A 22,394-nucleotide genomic window follows, 5' to 3' on the forward strand; every position below is an offset into this window, starting at 1 on the left:
AAGAGAGAGAACATTCTCCGTCAGTTCACCATCACAGTGGGTATTAGAGGTTTAGATTCTGTAAGGAACATATGTGTCTGGGGTACCTGGCTGGAGTCTCCCATGCAGTTCTCAGGGATGTCACAGTCATTAACAGCGTCACGGCACGTCACCCCTCTCAGCTCGTACTATCACAAACAACCATAGAAGACGACGGAAGGAAAAAGAGAAAGACGTAGAGGATGGAACAGAGCAGGTCAGAGCATATAGAAACAGTGACAAACTATCCAGTTAAAGTGATGTATTAAAGCAGCTCACCTTGCAGTCCCTGCAGCAGAGCCCGTTGCTGCACATGGCATTATGGGTAAGGGTGCACTTCTTACAGCAGTTGGCTCCACTCCGTGCACACTCCTATGGGTGAGAGATGTTTATAGTACATCTGTAGATCATGAGTGTCAGGGTGTTTTGAACACACAACTGACTACACTTAACAATCCAACTACAATTCGACATACTGCAAAGACAGGGGTTGTGGGATAAACGTAGTCCCCAGTAGAGTTCACAGTTTAGCTGTTTGTTAAATAAATTTAACAATAATAAAGTAGTTAATTCAAATGTGCTCACCACTAGTGATCCGCAGTCACATTCCTCTCCCAGCTCCACATATCCATTCCCACACTCGGGTGGGTCTAACAACTACGGGGGGGGGGATATGCACCATAACCATAGAGTCAAACAATGCACATCACCAGAAGAGACAATGAAAATACATTCAAACCAATTTAATATATATTTACACAGAGAGAGAAAAAAAAAAAATATTATATATATATGTTATTTTGGAGATGAAGATTTGCTCTGTATTGTGAATTTGGATGTGATTAAATCCCTCAGCAGAGCCTCTCCGATGATGACTGACCATCTCTCACCTTGCTGGGCTTGTTGAAGAGACAGCTGCCTCCTCCCTGTTGGAGGAAGCGCAGGTACTCGTCTATACTGCAGCGAGAGAACTTCCTGGGCAGGTAGTAACTAAGTGATACAAAAACAAGTACAGAAATGACTCACTGTTACATTTGTTGGACGCATTTTAAATAGTGTTTAAAACCTTCAAAAGTGTGAAAACATTTGGATAACCTGTCAACTTAAATATTGTTAATATCAGCCAAATAAAGATGGAGTTGGGTACTTTGGTAACTTTGACATGCTACATGAATATGCTTTGGATGCTTTACTGAGACATATTTCACTCACAAAAAGTGACGGGGCAGAATATGTCCATCTTTGTTTACACAGAATTCTATTTTTTAATTTTGAGAAATATTTCTTAATGTACTATTCATTTATTGTAACTTAAAAAGTGCATACCCTGTGTCCTCCATGATACAGCCCAGCCATGGGTCTGGACACCTGCAGTCTCCTGGACACACACACAAAACATTTATGTGGTCAACTCTGTGACCACTTGAGGGAGCTGTTAGTACAGCAGAGGTGGAGTGTTTTCTTTTCTCAGAGATATATTTAATACAAGCAGCACGTTCTCAGTGGAAAAATCAAAAGAGTGCTGTCAAATACACTACCGGTCAAACATTTGGAGTCACTTAGAAATATCCATTCCACTCAATTATAGACAGAACACCAGCTGAGATCAGTTACATTGTTTTTTTAATCAGGACAGCAGTTTTCAGATTACATTATGTGCTTACATAATTGCAAAAGGGTTCTCGACTGTTGTAGAAAGAAGTGGCTCATCTTTAATGCAATATCTACAATGCTCATTATCGGCAACCATTCATCCAATGTTCCAAAGGCACATTCTGTTTACTAATCTGATATCATTTTAAAAGGCTAACTGAGAAAACATTGGAGAACCCTTTTGCAATTACGTAAGCACATAATGTAATCTGAAAACTGCTGCCCTGGTTAAAAAAAACAATGCATCTGATCTCAGCTGGTATTCTGTCTATAATGGAGTGGAATGGAAATTTCTAAAAGACCCCAAACGTTTGACTGGTAGTATAGGTTTACACTACTTGTTTGGTCAGGACATTTTCAAAAGATATATTTTAGATATAACAGGACAATACAATTTAGAAGTGTATCTTACTTTGCTGAAATAACCAAATATTGCAGGAATAAAAAAAAAAAAAAGGACAAATAATGTACCGGTACCGTATATAAATTACCGGTAAAAACCTTGTATGGCAAATTGCCTTTTTTAACGCCGCTGTGTTTCTGAATTGTGTCAAGAGAGATTGTCCTCCCATGAATGCTTGTGTAAGATCTCCACCGATGTCTTCAGTGTACGTTAGTCTCACCTGCAGCCAGTCGCTCTTTGTTTCTCAGCATGCCAATGTTCTGGCCAAGACTCTGGCTCAATGTGATGGCCATAGGGCCCACACTGCCAAACTGAAGACACACATAACAATCGAGTTAATGACAACAACTAGAAGGAAAAGAGACTAAAACTGCCTGAGTTACAGACTCATGAAAACGATTCATTACTTCAGGGAATGCACAATTTTTATGAAGTTCATTGGACAAACACCATGATTTGTAGCCAGTCTCTGTAATCTATACAGTGTAAGGGACACGAGTCTCACCTCATTGATGCCTCCACCCCTAGTGACTGAGCAGATGCCCCCGATGTAGGCCGCCTCACTGCGGCTGCTCATGAACGTCCTCCCACTGTAGTAACGACAGGGAGACCTTTATAATAATAGGCACAGCAGGAGGAGGAGAAGACAAAGAAGAAGAAGGAAGAGATGGAGGAAGAAGAGGAGGAGGGGAAAGAGAAGATGGGGGTGATGAAGGGGGAGAAGGAAAAGGACGACGAGACAGAAGAAGACAGAGGAGAAGAAGAAGAGGGAGATGGAGGAGGATATAGAATCAGGAGATTGAACCCACGAGAATAGGTGAACGGTGTCGCAGCGTTCCTTGATGCTCTCCTTCCTGTACTTCATGAAGTCGCGCAGGGTGAGCAAGGCGTCGTCGCCCACAGAGACCCTGTTTTCAGAAGACCAGGTTTCCATGGCCACCAAGACGATGCGAGTGTTGAGCTGCTCCTTGTAGATCTGGAAACATCAAATGGGGGAAAAAAAACATTCAGAAAAGTAATCTTTTCTCTGTTGTTTTCAGTGCCATCGTCCCTCAAAACAATTGAAGCAAAAACTGATTAAAGAGATTACAATAGAAACAATTGACAGAACAATAAATAAATATGAAAAGAAATTCTGGACTGCAGCTTAAACATGCAAGTTTGAAATCTGAATGACTTCAACAGCCGAAAAATTAAATACATATTCAGGAAAAAAATCGTTGAGATTACATAATATTTTAGAAAAAAAAGTTTCCTGTTAGTTGAAAAATTTCAGATCTTGAGGGGTTAAGTGAGAGTTAAATATTTCAGATAATGGAGACAGAATCTGTCTACTTCAGACAGAGTGGGAGAAGGCAGGCAGCAGTCGGTTGCCATGGAAACCAGCCACACTGCGTTTGTCCCCTGTCAGTGAAGAGTTTCCCATGCTGATGCTACAGCAGAGGACACAGGGAATCTTCTGCACTTCATTTTTTTTGTTTTGGGAAGGGAATCATGTCCGATCAGTGGTTACACAGCTTTATTTGTTTATATTTACATTCATAGCTGCTATATATATATATATATTTTAGGTAAAGCCAACTCGTTACAGTACTGTATTACAGCACAGACTTTCCATCTTCTTAACAACGTAGGCTGAGACACTGGAAATATCTTGGGTAATTAATTTTTTTTTTTTTTTTTTTTTTTTTTTTTTTTTTTTTTCTCTTTTTTTATATATATATATATATATCTATCTCTCTCTCTCTCTCTCTCTCTCTCTCTCTCTCTCTCTCTCTCTCTCTCTCTCTCTCTCTCTCTCTCTCTATCTATCTATCTATATATATATATATATATATATATATATATATATATAAAAACTATAACTCAATTTAATAATATTAAGTATTGGTAACTACCTCGGTTCTTGGTTAAGAGGTTTTTAGGGGTCTTTTCAACAACATCTCACCACATATAGGTCAGCAGGCTATGTTTTTATAAATTCATACATAATCATGTTTATTATTTAAACATTTTCATATTAAAAAGACCTTGTTAAATGATGATGAGGAGTCAAGAGATGAATATTTGCCATTTAAAAGATGGTTAAAAATAAAATCTGACAGTAAAATAGCTTGTTGGCTTCCTGTGAATAAGGGATGGCAGCTGTCCCACTCAAAGTTCAATCTGCAGGGAAAAAGCTCTGAAATGTGGCAACTGTCCTGAATAAGCTCAAGGGACTCCTTACAATAGACTCACTATGAAAAGGTGCCATGGTTTACAAAAAAATAGATGATAGGAGGAGGACGCTCATAGTTAACTCCTCCACAGAATTTCCACTTACTGCGTCGGCCATGTTCACCACTGCTTTGGCAAAGTTCTTCGTCTGAGTGGACGACCGTCGAAGCTGCACAAACTAACAAGAGGAGAAAGACACTGCATTAAACATTTCATCTTTTTCTGTGCTGATTATAAAAGTCTTATCAGATGATTACAATCCTTATTTAATGAGAGTCACGCTCACTTCTTATTATTGCCTTCATGCAGCAGTTACAGAGATAAGGTAAAAGAAGCTTCACACCTACCAGTTCATGGTCGTTGACCACCATCAGCTCGATGTACTTGGTCTCAGTCTGGACCGTGCGCTGGCCTCGCCGCACCTGGAGAAGCGAAAAGCCAGATTTTTGAGTCTGCTGTCATAATCGCACGCACATAAATATCCTTAGGCATTATTAGGTAAGACTTTAACACTCAAAAACTCTGCTTCATCAGGACTGTGCAGCAATGGTTTCATCAAATTTAATTGACACTGGCAAAAAATAAGCAAACAACCCAACTGTTCTCACATTTTGATTCAAATGTTCTAACTGGTGCACAGAAGTATGTGACAACATTTTTCAAATGAGCCCAGCCTATTTAAAACCAGTAAAAATAAGTGCAGACAAAAGGCAGAACTGTCTCAATTGAAACCAGTAGGAAATGTCAAAATGGATGCAGCAGAAGCAAAGCATGATTAGCGTCTTTTGTTAGACAGACCATGCCTAGTAAAACCCATCTTTCAGACTTCACACCCTCAGTTTGCAGGCTTTCCCTGAGAATTGTCTAGTAAAAACACAATCCAAAATTAATCAAGTGGCATCAGTTGAGTAATTTTCTCAGATTTTAGAAAGCTCCTCCAGACATACGCCACTTCTCTCACTTGATTTCCTTATCTTATTAGCATGAAAGCTGAGACAAGCTATCAGCCTGCGTGTGGAACTTTGGCATCATCTGACAGACGTCTCTGTAAAATATTAATTGTTTGCATATCTCAACTCTGATGTTTCCCTCATGGTGACACATGCTGCAAAGGCATCTCTGTGCGTACATGGTGTGTGTTGAGAGAAAGAGGCCGTCTGAAAACTGACTTGTCTTTTTGAGCGTCTCAGGCTGTCTGTAAAGATGGGCTTCTCCTCTTCGGACCAGTCATCTCCACCCTTCAGCTCATCGTCTGCCTCAACGTGGCCATGCTTTGTGCTGTTCACAGAGCACCCTGGGACACACACACACACACACACACACACACACACACACACACACACACACACACACACACACACACACACACACACACACACACACACACACACACACACAGTGAGTGAGTGAGAGTAAGATAAAAAAAAGTGGCTAGTCATCAATCCAGGGATGGATGTAACCATGTATTTTAGTCCACTGATCTGCAGGAGAAATCAATATCACACAGCCAGCAGAGGAAAGGGGAGAGTATAACTGGCCAAATGGAAAGAAGGAAAGAAAGGGAGGGGTGAGGAGGCAGGGAGGGAGGAATAGCAGGGGTTGGGTAACAGGAAGGAGGGGGGAGGAAGCTGAATCAAGAGAGGCAGACAAGTGTCAGGGACAAAGAGGTAAGGGGGAGAAGAGGCAGCCAAATGAGACGTTTAGCAAGGGCGAGGAGGGCAGCTGGACAACCTGAGCAGGACACTGTACGCTGCAGTGTGTGTGTGTGTGTGTGTGTGTGTGTGTGTGTGTGTGTGTGTGTGTGTGTGTGTGTGTGTGTGTGTGTGTGTGTGTGTGTGTGTGTGTGTGTGTGTGTGTGTGCATGATTAAGAAAAGCAACCACAAAACAGTTTTGCATTACAGAACATGTGATTGCTTTAGACCATCCAAAGTCAAGGACAAGGCTGAACATGTCTCCAAATAAGTAACAGCAAGCAGCCTTTGGGTCATTTGGGTTGATCAGTAACAAGCTGTGTCCTGCCAGGTTTCATCAAAATCTAATCTCTTGACAGCAAAAGACGGACCAAATATGTATCACATCACAAAGTTTAATCAAAATCAAGCCAGATTGAGATGTCGGGAAAGTATATAATTTGTATTATAGCTGGATTTGTGCAGCAGGTATTGTGCCACTGAGGATTAGGATTTAGAAATGACCAGAGACAGGGATTTAGTTTCCATCAAGCTTTTACCATTGCATCAGGAGGGACTGAAATACAAAGTTACAGAGGAAAGTACAGTAACTGTGAGGAGTCTCAGTGTGGAGTTTCTGTGTTGACGGTGGTCCTACCTGGACAGGGAGGTGGGAAGAGGTCAATGTCCGGCATACGATACACAATGTGGTCATTCTGCTCCTGAAGGGCGTCCAGACACACACACACACACACACAGAGAGAGAGAGAGAGAGAGAGAGAGAGAGAGAGAGAGAGAGAGAACATTGTGTTAATGTTCATGAAACATGTTTTTTTGTGTTTTGTGTTTATGAAGTCTTGTCCGAATATTTGGACAAATTGTATGCTTTGGCAACATTGTTATGAAACTTTCAGGCCAATAAAGCCCCTTTGAATTGAGAGAGAGAATTAGTGTATTTTTTCTGAAGCTGAAAAGGTCTAAAAGTAACGCCACTAAGTTTAGGGTTAAAAAATTATAACAAATGTTTTCAGTTACTTCTTTCATGAGCTTTAACATTATCACTAAGAGCATCTCAAGGTAAGTTTAATTGCATGAATCTTCTTTTCAACTTCCTGATTTCTAAAGATTTTAACTATTAACGATCCACAGAAGAGTCAGCTTTGGGTTCACCATCCATTTTTGCCTTAACCGGAAAAGGAATTCCAAAAACGACAATGTTGAATTTGGGTAAAACTTCACATCAAGCCAAGAGGAAACCAGAGTCAGACCACAGCAGACAGTGAATCACATCAGTGTCTAAATTCTCTAATGCCTATAGAGGATCCCCATAAGAGACCTATTATATTGTTCACTATTCCACACGTGAAAACAGAAATAAGTTTTTAAAAAGTTATTAATACTAAAGTCAAACTTGAGATTGCAGTTTTTAAGAGAAAAGCAGTGAAATGATCTCTAGAAAAGTGTCATCAAGATAGACAACTGTCTAACTCCTGTTTGCATATTTTTCTGTGGTCATTTTTGATGAAAGAAAATTTACTTTTTGGTTAGTTTTAGTAGTTGACCATTCTATGAATAAGAAATGAGAAGTGAAAAAGGAAATCTGACATTGAAGTTGTACCAGGCTTTGCTCAACAGGAGGGTAATTGTTCTTCCCTGTGAAAGAGCATGAACATGTAGCACTGAACCATTCATGGTTATAAAGTGACACACGCATTAAAATTAGTTCTTCTCATCCTGGACTTTAGTCCACAGCTTCTCTGTTGTGTCCTTTGAGGTAGAGATGGATTAACGGGAAGAAAAGTGCTCTGATGCATAATTAATCAATCACTGGGCTGTCATAATGGCAAAAAGACTACTGGACACTGTGGTACACTTAAGCGGAGGATAAATACTTTATGAAAATGACCCATCTGAGATAGAGAGCCAAGAAGAGAGAGGATGGAGGGAGGGAGTTTGAAGATGAGCTGGGAGGATATTGATTCATCTCTCCAGTCTATGTAATTGAGCTGTACTTCGATTACTGTGGGCCTTAATGGGAAAGAAAAGCTCAGGCTTTTCCACTCTAAACACTTTCCTCCCACTCCCTTCGGTCACTGTTATACATCCATTTCTTTTTAATACCAGATCTATTCTAAAATCAAATCTGAGTATTTTTGTAACATCTAAAAAGCCTCTTTTGTTTTGGCCAGCCATTTGAAATTTCTCCTCTCTCCCTCCGTCTCTGTAAGATGATGTCTCCCTCAGATATGAGACTAGGAGATGTGTTTCAGTGGAGGTGGATTGTGTATCAACTCAATACTTTACATACAGCAGCTCAGAGATAGAGCAACACCGTCTGGACTGACGGTAAGTCACGGAGACAGAGAGAGAAAGTGAGACCGCGGGCGACTTTTAACCATATTTTGTTGAGTTTGAAAGATTGGTGCCAGTTTTGGGAATTGCTTTTCACACAACCTTGTTGCTGCCTTGGTTTGATGCCAAGGAATTTGATATGCATGTTTACTACTAATTTGACTAGTTGATCCTCCCTACTGGGTTTCTCCTGCCAAAGTCCTGACTCACCTCTCCACTGGCAACAGGTTCAATCCCGTACGAAAAGTTCCCGTCAGAAAACATCCCCCTGAAAAACACAAAACATCGCAGCATGTTACAGCTTGTCTGGGGATGTTTTTATCAGTCTGTGTTGTTGTCCTTTTAATATTAGCCTCTACCAGCACATGTTTTGTAAATGTAATAACAACTTCAAATATTTTGAAACCATGCTGTATTTTTTTTTACATATTGATTTCTTTATTTTATTGTCATTTTTTTGGGGTATTATATATCATTATTATTATGTTACTACTAGTATTGTTAATTTATTTTATGTTTCCATTATTCCGTTTTTTTTTTTTTTTTAAATTAATCACGTATTTCATTGAATTTCAAGGAATAGTTTAAGATTTTGGGAAATATGCTTGTTCGCCTTCTTTATGCGAGTCAGATGAAAATGACATGTAGATATGAAGCTCCAGCCAGCAGACAGTTAGCTTAGCTTAGCACAAAGACTGGAAGGAGGAGGGGGGAAGCTTTCTGGTGCTGTGCAAAGGTAAAAAAATCCACCTAGTAGCTCATATCTCATTTGTTTAATCCGTATAAAAACCAAAGTGTAAAATCAACAATTCACCATTTTAAGAGGAGTAATGTACCAGACTATTGCTTGGCTTTTTGTACAGATAAAAAAACATGTTAATTAGTGAGCTTTAGAGATGCTGGAAGGGGATTTTAGGGGGCTTGATGGTGTTTTAAGCCCCCAACAACGACTTCAAGGCAGCGCTGCGACCGTCGACTTCAAGGAACCTAACCCTAAACTTAACCCTAAACATTGCTTAATCCTAGTGCCTTCCAGGCCTGGAAGACGACATTGGGGGCTTAAAACACCAAACACCTTTCAGATGACAGAGCCTGGCTGGCTGTTTCTCCCTGTTTTTAGTATTTGTGCTAAGCAAAGCTAAGTTAAGCAGCTGCTGGCTCCAGCTACACATTTACTAAACAGACATGAGAGCAGATAAGCTTACTTGTTAAATGTCAAACTATTCTTTGAATTGTTTATGTCATTTTTTACTTATCTAAAAATGGGAAACAATTTGATTTTCTTCTTGACGACTTCGTAGAAAATCAACACAGTTTTTGAACATTTGAACTACATAAAAAAAAATAAAAAAAATAAAAAAAACGTTGGGTCCTGACCGAGTCTAGATTTCAGATGGAGTGACGATGTTTACTCAAAGTACTGGACTCACCGCAGGCCGTGGCAGGTGGACAGAGCAGCCCAGGAGCCCGGCAGTCCCCGCACATGCCCATGGTAGTAGCAGTGCTCTCCTCCCTGGAAACAAACCGTAGATTACAGTGAGACACTGAACCCTTCATCCACATTCACAACATATTTCAGAAAATTCAACCAACAAATGACTGTAAATCGCTCTGATCTCCTGGCCCCTAAATACACACAGGGCAGGTATTTACTGTCAGCCTGGGGCCTGGTGGGTCAACTGAAGGATATCAGTGACTACTGTATGACTCGGGGAAACCTACACCAACAGAGGCTGCAGCTGAGTTGAGTTTCACCAAGGAAAAGCTGTGTACAGCGTGAGAGGTGGAGAGAGCAATTAAAGTGCGAGAAGGACAGGGGTCAAATGGGAGAAACTTAGTGATGGACTCTGGTTTCAATGTACTGTAAAGTAAGTGCATGCACATTTTTCCTTCAAACAGTTTTTATAATAAAAAAAAAGTCAGCTTTGTGCATTCATGGAATTTATTTGATTTAATGATGAATTTGGCAACAAACTACACAATGGCAACCATTTCAGTTTCCTGCAGCACAAAATCAAAGCACATCAGTCAGATCTCAAGGTTACAGTGTGTTTATTAATGGATACCGGACCTTAAAGAATGACTGTGCCTCTTACATCTACAGAAACCTGACTATAAGGTTTTCTTACATATGCTAATGTGTTTTTAACTATGAAAACAAAAACTTAATTGCAGTAACTGTAACTGTGTTGGTTATAATTATTCTGCAGCCAGCAGTTGGTTTCAGTTCAAGTTACATTTTTAAAAGCTGACGAGTAAATTGACTAATGTGAAACCTGTGGAGTAGCCCTTTAATATAGGGATAAATGGCAAACTTTGTCAGTGCATGGGTCACTTTCAGCTGATACTTTCAGTTTGGCAAAACTGCTGTAAGGTGTTAACCGTACACCCTGCTTCCAGATACCTTCACCTGATTATTCATAATCTCCTGAAAGGCTCTGGCTGGATGATCATGTTTTGAATATAGTGTTGCGTTTCCATGCTGCCTCTCACAGTACAGGAATGATCAGATTACAACAATCTGAGAGGATACTTGCCGCTGTCAGTCTCGCAACATGTGTGTGAGCTAACAAAAGTTGTTGAGGAGAAAATAACTTTGCATGGCAGACAGAGTTACAATCAGGAGAGGATCTTCTTATATTGAAGCAGTCTTCATCTAAGTGGATGGAGATAACAGTCACATCTTTGTTTGTAGCTGTGTGTGCGTGTGTGTGTTGTGTGTGTGTGTGTGTGTGTGTGTGTGTGTGTGTGTGTGTGTGTGTGTGTGTGTGTGTGTGTAAGTAAGAGAGGGTCAGTTTCAGGTGTTTGTAACAAGTGTTTGTAATGGACCCCAATAAGTCATGTCTGCCACCTGAGCCTGCTGTTGTCTGGCACAGCTGATAGACCAAAAAGAAAAGAGGCAATGTGGAGCCTTTGTTCTTTATGCTTGGTCAACCTTTATTCCGAGCTGCAACTCAAACTTAAAAAAAAAAATCTCTCCGACGTCCTGTCAAACATATACTAACTCCTAAAAAAAAAATTACAACTGAGACTTCACCCTGTTTTTGTGCATTAAGTGGCTTCATGACGGGATCTAAAATGGTCTCCTGTACGAATTCTAACAATGCAGCTGGGATCTGCTTCAAAATGAGAAGCTTTTTTTTGTGTCCCTCACCAGGTGGGAGTCCAGCATGTGGCAGCTTTAGATGTAGCTGTGTCCTTCAAACTTGATGTTTTAGATTTAAGAGGAGACACAGTGCTGGTATGCTTTTGATTACATTTGGGGGAGGGGGTGTTAATGCATTTTGTCTGTTTTGCTGTTTTACACTGATCTAATTACATTTAGGAAGCTGTTAAAAATTGCAAACCTTAAAAGGCTATTATTGCTTTTCCACGTGACGAGACTAAGAGATGAAGAGGCCTTCACTTACAGACTGGTAAAAAATAAGCGTCTGCGTCATTCTTAAAAGGAAGAAACAAAAAAGATCTAAGTTTCTAAATGTGCATCAACATCACTACAACTAAAGCGCCATCCACACCAAGAACGATTACTTTAACAAGAACTATAAATAATTGTATAATTGTATTTGTTTCACATAGCTGGTCAGTGGCGTGGTGTGACTTTCCACTCTGCGATCCTTTAGGTAGCTCAACATTAATTTGAAAGTACTTTGAAAGCATTTCTAATGTCACAGAAACCACTGAGAGTGAATCTTGTGTTTTGAATATTATTATCATACTGTCAGTGATTTGTCTATGTTTTTGTTCCGGTGCTTTGCACCGATCCGACAACCGCCCGTCTGCGCTGATCCAAGGCTCATTTATCATTCTTGGTGTGGACGGGCCTTAACTCCTCTACTGTAATTGGTCGTTTGGAAATTTAACACAATTCCTCTAATTTAAAACCTTTGGGATGTAGAGCTCACAAGCAATGTCTCAGCAATAATATTAATTTCAAGTACAAAAACACTAAATACAAATACATAACTTAAGAATGTAACATCACTTTATCATTTAAGGGCTCAGTGCAAAATAAAAAAAAAAAAACACTTAAATCTAGTCTAGTATTTTTCATACAGCTTGTTTAGATTTGGTGCCAGTCCATATGTTGAGGTAAGGACTTTTTTCATTCATACCAAATAGTGAGACAGCCTGCAGCACTTAGTCCGGGGCAAGATAATAAATAAATAAATAAAAAGGTAGGATTACAAGGCTAAATGGAGGAAATCAAATTGCCTAACACAGCAGGCACACACTGACTGCGAGTACCGCTTTTCAGACGAGATGTATGCGCTTCAAATAATGGACACTTACACACGCAAAGAAACGTCGTTGTACATGTGTAAAAAATCATGGCTTAAACATGAAATATCATCAGTGCTGAGAGGACAGGGACAGGTAAGCAGGACACTACATTAGAAGTGAATGAAATGAAAACTGCTTGCACGCACAACTAGAGGCAAATTAACAGTTACATCCCAGTGAGACGAGGATTAAATGTGACATTAGAAACTAACTGAATTAGAAAAGCTGGAGTATACTCAATGTCTGTACTTTGACTCAGCATTGTTGAGCTGAGAGGAGCGAAGGAAAGGTAATGCACAGGAGCTAATGTAAAGTGAAAGGAAGACTAGATGGAACAAAAGCATCATGTAGGAATATTAGACATTCTCAGTGAGTAAGCATGTTCATTTTTCAGATAAAATAAAGCCACACTTAACAGTGAAACCATTTTGAACATAATAGATTTAAATTAATGCGAACAGTGAAAATAAAGCATCCTTTTGATTGTGTTCGATTGATGCCAATTCATTAATGACCAGGGACTGAGATTATTATCTAATATGCAATTCTGTAAGCTGATAGAGTGTGGTTAACAGCGCTTCAGAAATTTCAGAAAATGAAAATTAAGAAATCAAAGCAGCAGGTATTCAGCAGGACATATAGTATAGTAGAACAAAATATAAAAACAGCTCCAATACATTCCAGCCCATCCTCTTTTAGCCATGTGTCATTGAGATTCAATGTGAATGACCCGGTCCCCAGCATAACGCAATAGCATAGATCCACAGGGACCAATAAAAAAAGTGACACATAAAGGCAGGGCATAAAGACAGTAGGAATTTATTGGCACATAAATTGAACTAAATAAATCAAGATGGAGATAGTGGTGGCGGGGGAGGGGACTGCATACACCATGCAGAAAATGAAATGTCCATATAAGCAATTTGTGTAATTTCTCCATATATGCATGTATGTGTTTGCATGTGTATCTGGAAATTTGCAGGTATTTACATATGTTTAGTTTGTGTAGCAGCTCAGACATAGAAATATATAATGTTAACTGACATCTGCCAACCATAAATTGTCATAAATGTGCAACATCCAAGCCAATCAGAAACAACTATTTATCCTGACAATGGCATACTACTACTAATAATGTAGCCATTCAGACATAATAATTAGATTCAAAATTCTAAAAGAAAAACTGACTAAACTAACATTTCACCTCTTCTGATTTGACTATTATAAATCTGACCATATTACTCTGGATTTCGCCCCTTTTCTTTATCGTTTTCATAAAGACTGTTCCCCACTGTGGCTTTGCTTCCCTTGATGGACAAAATATAGCATTTGACACTAATAAATGTATTGTTTTAGTATTATATTTCTAATTATTTCAAAAGCTTCTGATACAGAGAATAAGGGAACATTATTGAGTAAATAAATTGGATTTATGGTTAAAAATGTATACTTCTAACACAGAACTATCTGTTAGATTAATGGGCTGTCATTCTCACAACAAGCCAGTACCCCATGGTGTTCCCTACCTACCTACCTACCTACCTACCTACATACATACATACCTACATACATACCTACATACATACCTACATACCTACATACCTACATAATTTACCAAACATGTCCAATAGTATCTTTCACGTTCCGCCTTACATCGGCTCTCTAAACATTGCCAAATGTTTGCATTTTCACAATTTAACAGAAGTCAGTCAGCTAGTTTTCCATCACAGCCAATATGATTGAAACTGATTTTGTGCCAATGCATACAGCAGGGTAGCTTTTATGTCCATTGTGTTTTTAAACATGTTTCTAATGGGTGTATTCCCCCTAAATGAAATTAAACAGAATCAATAACCAATAGCAATAGCGCTAGTTTATCTTGCCCTTCAGGTAGAAATGCATAGAAATGGTAAATGTTTTTCAATGTATAGAGGCTGGTGTAAATGGCTTTGAAGATGTTTTGCTTCTGCTAACAATTAGCTACATACTCTGTTTTTTCTACACATCATGCTGAATATTTGGTGTCCAAAAACAGCTGTCTGGCACATGGACTGATAATTGAAATGGTTGATGTTTTGCATTATAAATTTTAGCAAACTGCCCTGTAATTACGTTAGTCTAGTTTGTTTACTAGACTTAGGAACATCTGGGGGACGGTCTCTGTCTGTCTGTATCATCTGCTTTATTTCAGTCTCTTTCTCTCCCTTTCTCTTCATCTCTGTTTGTCCCTGCCAACGACCACCTGACCAATCAGTAGACGGTTGCCATGGATACGAGCAGTCAGCAGCAGCAGCAGTGTGGGTCTATTTGTCATGTCGTGAGGGAAATTCAAATCATGTCATTTTCCAGAACCAACTAAACCAAACCTTACAACCACCATCTGCCCTGACCTTTGGAACCCGATGTGTAACATCAACTGGTTAGGTTGAAATCAAACAAATGAAGGTATATTGTGTGCAAAGTGAGGAAAAAGATCGATTTCATGATCTCTCTATCTAAGATATGTAAGTATGTATATTGTCAAAAGTCTTTTAAAGCTGTGGTAGGCAGTATATTTGGGCCTCATTGGGCAAACATTCCATAATAACCTTTCTGCATATTGAAATTCAAGTGGTCTGAGAGAAAACTAGATTTCTGCACCTCTGCTTGGCTCTGTTTTCAGGCTTTAGAAAATCTAGCCTGTGACAGAAGACTCTGGCCAATCACAGGTAATTTCAAAGAGGGAAAGAGTTCCTATTTGCTGTGTACACATGCAGACAGAAAGGGAGAGCTGCACAAAGAGGTCTCACTCTACTTAAAAATGTGGCAAGTTTTTTGCTTTCTACTTAATGCAGCTGTTAAAACCAAATTTTAAGGATCCTCGACTAACGTATTTATTCAGATTTTCTCAAATATATAAATATATAAATTCTCAAATATTAATAATGGTGTTGGCCCAAAAATCTGTCGGGATCTACATGTTTACATATGCCCTTTTGCCATTGAGGAAAAAAAAAGAAAACATGATAAAGTAGGATTTCTTTTTAGAGTAGTTCCGCATTTTGGAAAATTGTCCTTGTCAAGAGTGAGAATTTTGTTAACTTGACAGAGAACCAGGCTAGTCATTTCCCCCAGCTAAGCTAACCTGCAGCGTCATATTTACTGTACAGCCATGAGAGTGGTAATGATCTTCTCATGTAACTCTTGGCAAGAAAGTGAAACAAGAGTATCTCTCAAAATGTCAATTTCTATAAGATAGTCCTACCATATTCTGTGACAGCTGCCCATCCTCATTATAGTGACGTTCCAAATAGTCTGTAGACAGGAGATTGCTGGAGAGAAGAGGACGAAAAAAGTGAGGAGAGCAATAATCATTCTAACATTTAGTTTTAAGCTGAACTAAAGAAATGTTTGAAAAAGCCTGATTGTGTGTTACTATTAGTGGCCATTATGGCTGATTGCTATTTAACAGAATAACATTGCTAGTCAAACAGTAACTTGCGTGAATCTAGACCACCACATTGACTCATAAATAAAACCAAAATGTGTTCAGATTCATTTATTCCAAGTGTTTAGAAAGCCAGTGAAGGTTTTACATAAATGCAGTTCATTAGAGAAAAATGTGTCAAGTGAGAAGAGGGGGAGGGGAGGTATACACTTAGCCTGCAGCCAGTCCATATATAACTCCAACAAGCAGGATGTACAGTACAATAATGTAGGTGGGCTTGAGAAGGATGAGGTAAGATAGGCAGTAATCGTGTGCATGCAAGTACAGTCATGTCATTGACTGCTGTGGTAAACAAACCATAAACACAGTTTGGTGCCTCTGTGGTGCGGATGTGTGAATGCTTTGCAGGCATGTGGTGACTTACTGGTTTAGTTCCAGGTCAAGGATGAAGGATGTGCCAAAGGCCTCCACCAAGAAGCTGCTCTGGGCCAGATGGAGGGGCTGAGGGAGGGAGGAGAATTTGGGAGAAAATTGACTTATATTTGATTACATTTACTAAGATACTGATGCAAGTAGCAACAAAAACTCAGATAAACTCAATCTGATTGATTATGTCTATCTGCTGCTGGTAGTTTAAAAGGTTTGTCCCCTTCAGTAAATCAACTAAATCAATAAAAAATAAAAAAATAAATGGCCTCATTTGACCAATTTCAAGTTTGTTGATTCATACTACATACTATACGGAATGTACTATATACTAATACTTATAATATAGAGACTTTTTAGTTAGTATACAAGAAGTCAACACACTTTAACGTATTATACTAACAGATAGGCCCCATTTACACCTGGTATTAACATGTGAGCTGTATCTGGATACGTTATCTGAATAATGACATCCGATCAATAGCTCTTTGCATTTACACCTGGTATTGATAAAATGCGCTTTCATTATCTCATTTGTGGCCGCAGTGTGATAGGATCTCAATATGCAAATTCATTAAAAAAGGTTGGCTGACTTGTCAACAAGGCGAGGCAAGACTTGCTAGCTAACATTAGTGCTACTATCTGTAGCTTTTGGGGTAGTAATGCTACAATACTTGCACTATCAGACATCAATAAAACTGTGACCTTGAAATTCCACTGGCCATTACAGTTAACAAGAGCCAGCTAAATGTCCAAAAATCCAATCTTTATTAGTTATTTTTTTTAGGTGTTCCTAGAGCTGTTTTACCACCATCCACAATTACTTTTATTATTTTTTTCTTTGCCATTGTTTGAGAAAGTCTCTAATTACAGCACACCCAAAAATCTAGTTTTTGTTTTAGTGTGCATACTTTATTTTGTCTGAACACACTACATAGTCAAAAACTGCTTGGGATTAGTATGGAGTTGGGACACAGCTTTAGTGTTGTATTTGCATTTATAGGAGTTTCCTGTTCATGAGTTTTGTACTGCAACACTGCACTCCAATCCCCAATCAAGTGCATTTTAAATTACTTTATCTCTAAAGCCCATAATCACAAATTTGCCTCAGATGGCTTTGCAAATTGGTCCCCTCTATCCCTAGACATTCAATTCGGAATTCAATTGCCGCGTTACAGAGTAGACAGAAGTAGCAGTAGTGGAATTACAATATGGAAAATGTCTAAATCTCAATGTTTGTGCTTCAGTTCCTATTTACGTCTCAGCTCTGTGCAAGGAGCTCCAAAGTAGTCCGTAAACTGGCAGATAAACCAACATGAAGACTTCCAATGATGTGTGGAACTCAAACAGAAAATTAGCATCAATTAGTACTTGGACGCCTAAAGCTTACTTTTAGATTAATAACCCATGCATCGCTTAATTTAAATCACTGCATGGTGTTGATCCCTGACACTGACTTAAATAAATGACTCACTAATTGTCAAGTATTTCAGTTTATCAGGAAGAAATGTGACATAATATGATAAAGAGAGAGTGGAGGAGAGGAGAAGGTTGGTGGATGTTCAATATGAAATAACTGAAGTGTGCATAGAGACCAAAGCAACACAGATATAATAAAAGGGACATCCTATTCTAGTAACCTCTCCCTGAAGGCGAGCCAGCCTCATCCATCCCTGAGGCTTTTTAGGATAAAACTGGGTGTTGGGGCTTATCGGCTGTCTAACCTTGCTCCAAGGTGAGCCATATCCACATTATAAGACTGAGCTCTGTGGTGGCTCCCATCGGTACTTATTGGCCAAGCTGCAAGGAAGGTCTCATTAGTATTGCCTTGCACTCTCTGCAAACCACTTAGTATAAATCTAAACCTCCACTGGGTCCATATACAGCACGATAAAAAGCCCGCAATGGTGCATGTGAGCAGAGATAAGACCGCTGCATCAGAGCTCCGACTGTGGAGATTTGTTATTGTATTTTTGATTTTAACATCAAATCCCAAATATTCAATTTGACACACCATACAGTATCTCAGCTCAAGACATCGAATCGTATAGATGATACACACAAATAGGATGGCAATAAGAAAAAAATAACAATGAGTACAAATACAAAGTAATTGCTATCTTCTCTTATATGAGCATAAGATAATTGCTATTGGTAAGATGCAAGCATTATACAGGCTCTGGTCATTTACGATGGGCAGTAATAAGTAATAAGCTAAATAACAAATAAAAATAAACCCCTGCTTGTTTTGAGAGAGTAACCTTAAACTTAGTTTACAGTAATACTTCCTGTTAATGAGCAACCACAGGAAAGAAATTAACTGTCAGGTCATCATATTTCTCAGTTGAAAGAATCATTTGGAACTTGTTTTTTGACCTTTCTTATGTCTTTGAAATTGATTTTAACTTGCTAGCAACTAGTTATAACCTACACACAGAAAAAACATTAGCATTGTTTTGGAGTTAGATTTCTGAACTTTTAACTCTGAGGGTACAGTCGGTTTATTAGCAGTTTCACTGAAAACTGTTAGAAATGAGGGGGATGAGAGCGGTGAGAGTGAATCAAAACAGTAAAGTTGCAGTTCGTAAAAACAAAACAAAAAAGGAGCTGAAAGACACGGATATGCTCCAAAAAAAAAAAAGAACCAGCAACAGCATTCACATTACACAGTTGTTTGATGTATTTCTAATACAAAAATACAGATTATAGCAGCTTTAAGTCAAGCAAAAAAAGTCTTTGACACTTTGATGAATATTTTTTAAAAGCATCATGAACATAACACATCTGTTGTTCCATGATGTTAACAGATTACTTTAAAGCTCAGGTACATTTGGTGGATTACATGAGAATCCATATATAACTTTTTACATACTTGCTATTTCAAATGTATGTCAAAAGATTATCATTGCTTGTTAGGATTCATTTTAAATGTGTAGTTTACAGCTAGTAGAGGGACTCCATCTCACATCTAAATTCACATTCTGTAGCATTGCAGACTTCTCCATGGAAAACAACAAACACACATCTTCCAGAGGGCTGCTCAGTCTCAGAAAAGAGAGGTCATGAGACAGCACGCTGCCCACAGAGGGTAGCTGAAAGTCAGACCTGTGTCATATCCGCTGACAGGCCTGCAGCTGACTGACAGTGTTTATAGTGAAGGTAACGAGAGAGGACAGGTAGAGGTGTGAAATATAATCTAATGGACTGTACTGGAAAGCAGGAGGTGGCGGCTAGAGGAGGGGGTGGTGGGCTGGGTTTTTCCTGCCCTGTTGTGGCCCAGGCAAGCTGGGTATCATGTGGGGGGCGTGACAGGGTAAGAGAGTGTCAGACACATGACCTCAAAAGAGAGGGACAAACAGGGGTGAATAAGGTCCTGACAGAGAACAGGTGAAGGCTAGAGGTTGATCCATTTTAAAATTTTAGATTATCAATGGGGTTTTTTTTTCTCCGTTTTCCATTGTAATGCCCCTAGGGATTCTCTGTTTCAATTTAGGTTATCAGTTGGGGGAATTGGCAAAATGAAGGCACGCTGTACAGTGTGGGGACATAAAATATAAAAGTATACATTGAAAAGCAATACAAAAAAGAAAACTGCTGATTTAAGGGCCAAGACAAACTATCCAGCACAATTATGTCCGGCATGAATAGAAGAATTTAAAAAGAGGAATGTATTTCAATGGCATTATCCTCAAATCATACATGAGTAAAATGTGTAAATCTATCAACTTCAACCCCTTCTTTGTTTTATAGCTTTTAAGTTTCAATGATGGGAGAATTCCTAGAGAGGGTGGCGGCTTTATTAGAGGTTGGACAGTTGACTGATCTCTTCATCATCTCGTTGTTGTTGTTGGAGGCAATCAGCCATTCTTCATGAGAACTAAATGACACCCATTTACTGGGGAGACCTTGGTCATAATTTCATCTCAACAGCTAACTGTACAGAATATGTAGAAACAGACTAAATTAAGGGGAATAATAGCCTGATACATACGTTTAGCTCTGGGTGTGAAAACAAGTCACAGGTGCAGACAACTCACTTGTGCTCCGGCTGTGTAGTTTTTGACCCGGGTGTCCAGGCGGCTGTGGAGCAGCTCCTCCTGGGAGTGGATCTGGTGCAGGAGCCGCTTGGGCTGAACGAGTTCTTCGGCAGGCGGCAGTCTTTCCTCCACACTCACCCGTTCCCTCAAACCTGCAGAGGACACGAGGGCTACAGTGCACAGGCAGCATGAGATGGCAGAGAGCAAAGTGTGGGTTTATGGTTCTGAATGGGATGTTAAAAGGTCTTATTTCTGCAGGATTCAACAGCTGATGCTGAGCTGCTTGTTGACACAGATGAAACAATTACACGGTCCTGGTTATTAGACAGGTTGAATGGACGGAAGAACTGGCAGAACACGTACTATTTTATTTCTTTGTTTCCATCACTATTAACAGGTTGCTTGTCATAAACTAAACAATTAGATGAAAGAAAAGCGTCTCACCTGTCACGGCGCACCGTGCACACACTGCAGCGAACAGCAGGCATCTCACAGCGAGCATGATGCTCACATAGTCCCAGGGATTTCCTCGGTGCGGCGCCGTTAGATGACCTGATGGGAGCCGCGAGCGGAGCTGCAGTACGACTGTTGTTGACAGCAAAGGCAAACAGAATAGAGGGGTTCCTTTAAACGCGGCGACCGCATTTCTCCCTTTCCGCCTGTTGCGAGTTAAAAGCCCCCAGAAGAGGCTCCTTTGCTGGGCTCCAGCAGCATGGTGTGTGTCGGTGTCACAGATCTCCGCAGCGCGATCGCACACTCGTCTTTCGGCCTACGCCTCTGAGCTTGATTGAAGCACTGAGGATACGCAAGTAGCACGTGGGGTTTGACGGGCCCACCCACGCTCTTTGATGAGACCTGATGTCCAAATCTCAGGTCAGCCGATATTGTATTTGTCAGAATTAGGATAGCCTACATGTTAATTCTTAAAAAGAAAATAAGTGTATCGTGCCTTACACGTTTTAAATGTATTTGATATGGCGCTTTAATCTGCCCTTAATTTGTAATAATCATATCATATAAGCAAACCTGATCAAAACACATCAATCAATTTTGCTCCAATAGTATTTTTCTTTTCTTATAATGTGCCACTCTTAGACCTACAGCCAGAAAACCTGGAGACTTTTGTTAAATGCCTAACTAAATATCAGTGGTCAGGATCCCAATAAAAATGAAAGGTCACAGTCTATGGTCACAAGATGATTGGGATACAAAAAGAAAATATATTTCTGTTACACCCCTAAACAAATCATGTTTTTGAAATTACACTGATTTGAGATGCTTTCATGTGTTCAGGCCCCTTAAAATTATTTAAGTTAATCAGATCTGAGAGGGAAACATTACCATATGGCTGAACTGCCCACAGCTCTCACACAGTAAGCTAATATAACCTGTGATGAGAAGCCAACCACTGCTATAGGTTGAAGTCCTACATGAACACACACTTTTCTGCCAAAGTTTGTACAGTTTTGGTTATTACACTTGGGAGATTTCTGTATTTCTGTATTTCACTTGAACCCTAAACTCTCTGTTGGAAACTACACTATCACAAGACATAATTCCCACATTCTTTTCCCCTTTCCAACAAAGTCTACACAGTACACAACAACCCAAAATATTGTTCTCCTTTCTTTCTTGACAAGCTGAAGCAGTTTAGGCCAGGTTCACCCACACAAAAGATCCCTTCATTCCAACAAATCTGGATAGTTAAGGGTTACGTAACAAGGCTTTGAGATGAGATATCAAATATTGTTTGCGTCAGCTGGGACGATGAGCCAAACAGGACACATCGACCCACTGCTGCCCTTGCCTCATCCTTCCCTCCCCATTTGGCTCTCCTTTAGCTTTGAGCAGTCAGCATTCATTAAGAAAGCAGGAAAAATTACCCTCAGCATACCCCAACAGTTCT

At 39.5% G+C, this 22,394-nt stretch overlaps 1 protein-coding gene across 7 annotated transcripts in view; it reads right to left on the reverse strand.

The window, feature by feature from the left end:
• The window catches only part of adam11 (ADAM metallopeptidase domain 11), a 37,994-nt gene extending 16,667 nt beyond the window's left edge, over positions 1-21,327 (reverse strand). For 3 of the 7 annotated variants that reach the window (XM_039789096.1, XM_039789099.1, XM_039789098.1), the window contains exons 1-18: positions 20,933-21,326; positions 20,489-20,658; positions 16,450-16,526; positions 15,843-15,909; positions 9,745-9,827; positions 8,525-8,582; positions 6,621-6,684; positions 5,461-5,585; positions 4,639-4,713; positions 4,398-4,469; positions 2,884-3,050; positions 2,580-2,664; positions 2,295-2,385; positions 1,345-1,396; positions 909-1,008; positions 604-675; positions 298-390; positions 87-167 (exon numbers count right to left, since the gene is read on the reverse strand). In XM_039789096.1, the coding sequence (XP_039645030.1) occupies positions 87-167; positions 298-390; positions 604-675; positions 909-1,008; positions 1,345-1,396; positions 2,295-2,385; positions 2,580-2,664; positions 2,884-3,050; positions 4,398-4,469; positions 4,639-4,713; positions 5,461-5,585; positions 6,621-6,684; positions 8,525-8,582; positions 9,745-9,827; positions 15,843-15,909; positions 16,450-16,526; positions 20,489-20,658; positions 20,933-20,990 (1,590 nt within the window). In that variant the 5' untranslated portion in view covers positions 20,991-21,326. Of the gene's footprint in view, positions 1-86; positions 168-297; positions 391-603; positions 676-908; positions 1,009-1,344; positions 1,397-2,294; positions 2,386-2,579; positions 2,665-2,883; positions 3,051-4,397; positions 4,470-4,638; positions 4,714-5,460; positions 5,586-6,620; positions 6,685-8,524; positions 8,583-9,744; positions 9,828-15,842; positions 15,910-16,449; positions 16,527-20,488; positions 20,659-20,932 lie in introns of all 7 variants that reach the window. The other 4 variants (XR_005637895.1, XR_005637896.1, XM_039789097.1 and 1 more) reach the window with 3 other exon arrangements.
• Positions 21,328-22,394: the final 1,067 nt, after the last annotated feature.

This window comes from Perca fluviatilis, chromosome 21 (assembly GCF_010015445.1).
Source record: "Perca fluviatilis chromosome 21, GENO_Pfluv_1.0, whole genome shotgun sequence".
Classification (NCBI taxonomy): Eukaryota; Metazoa; Chordata; class Actinopteri; order Perciformes; family Percidae; genus Perca; species Perca fluviatilis.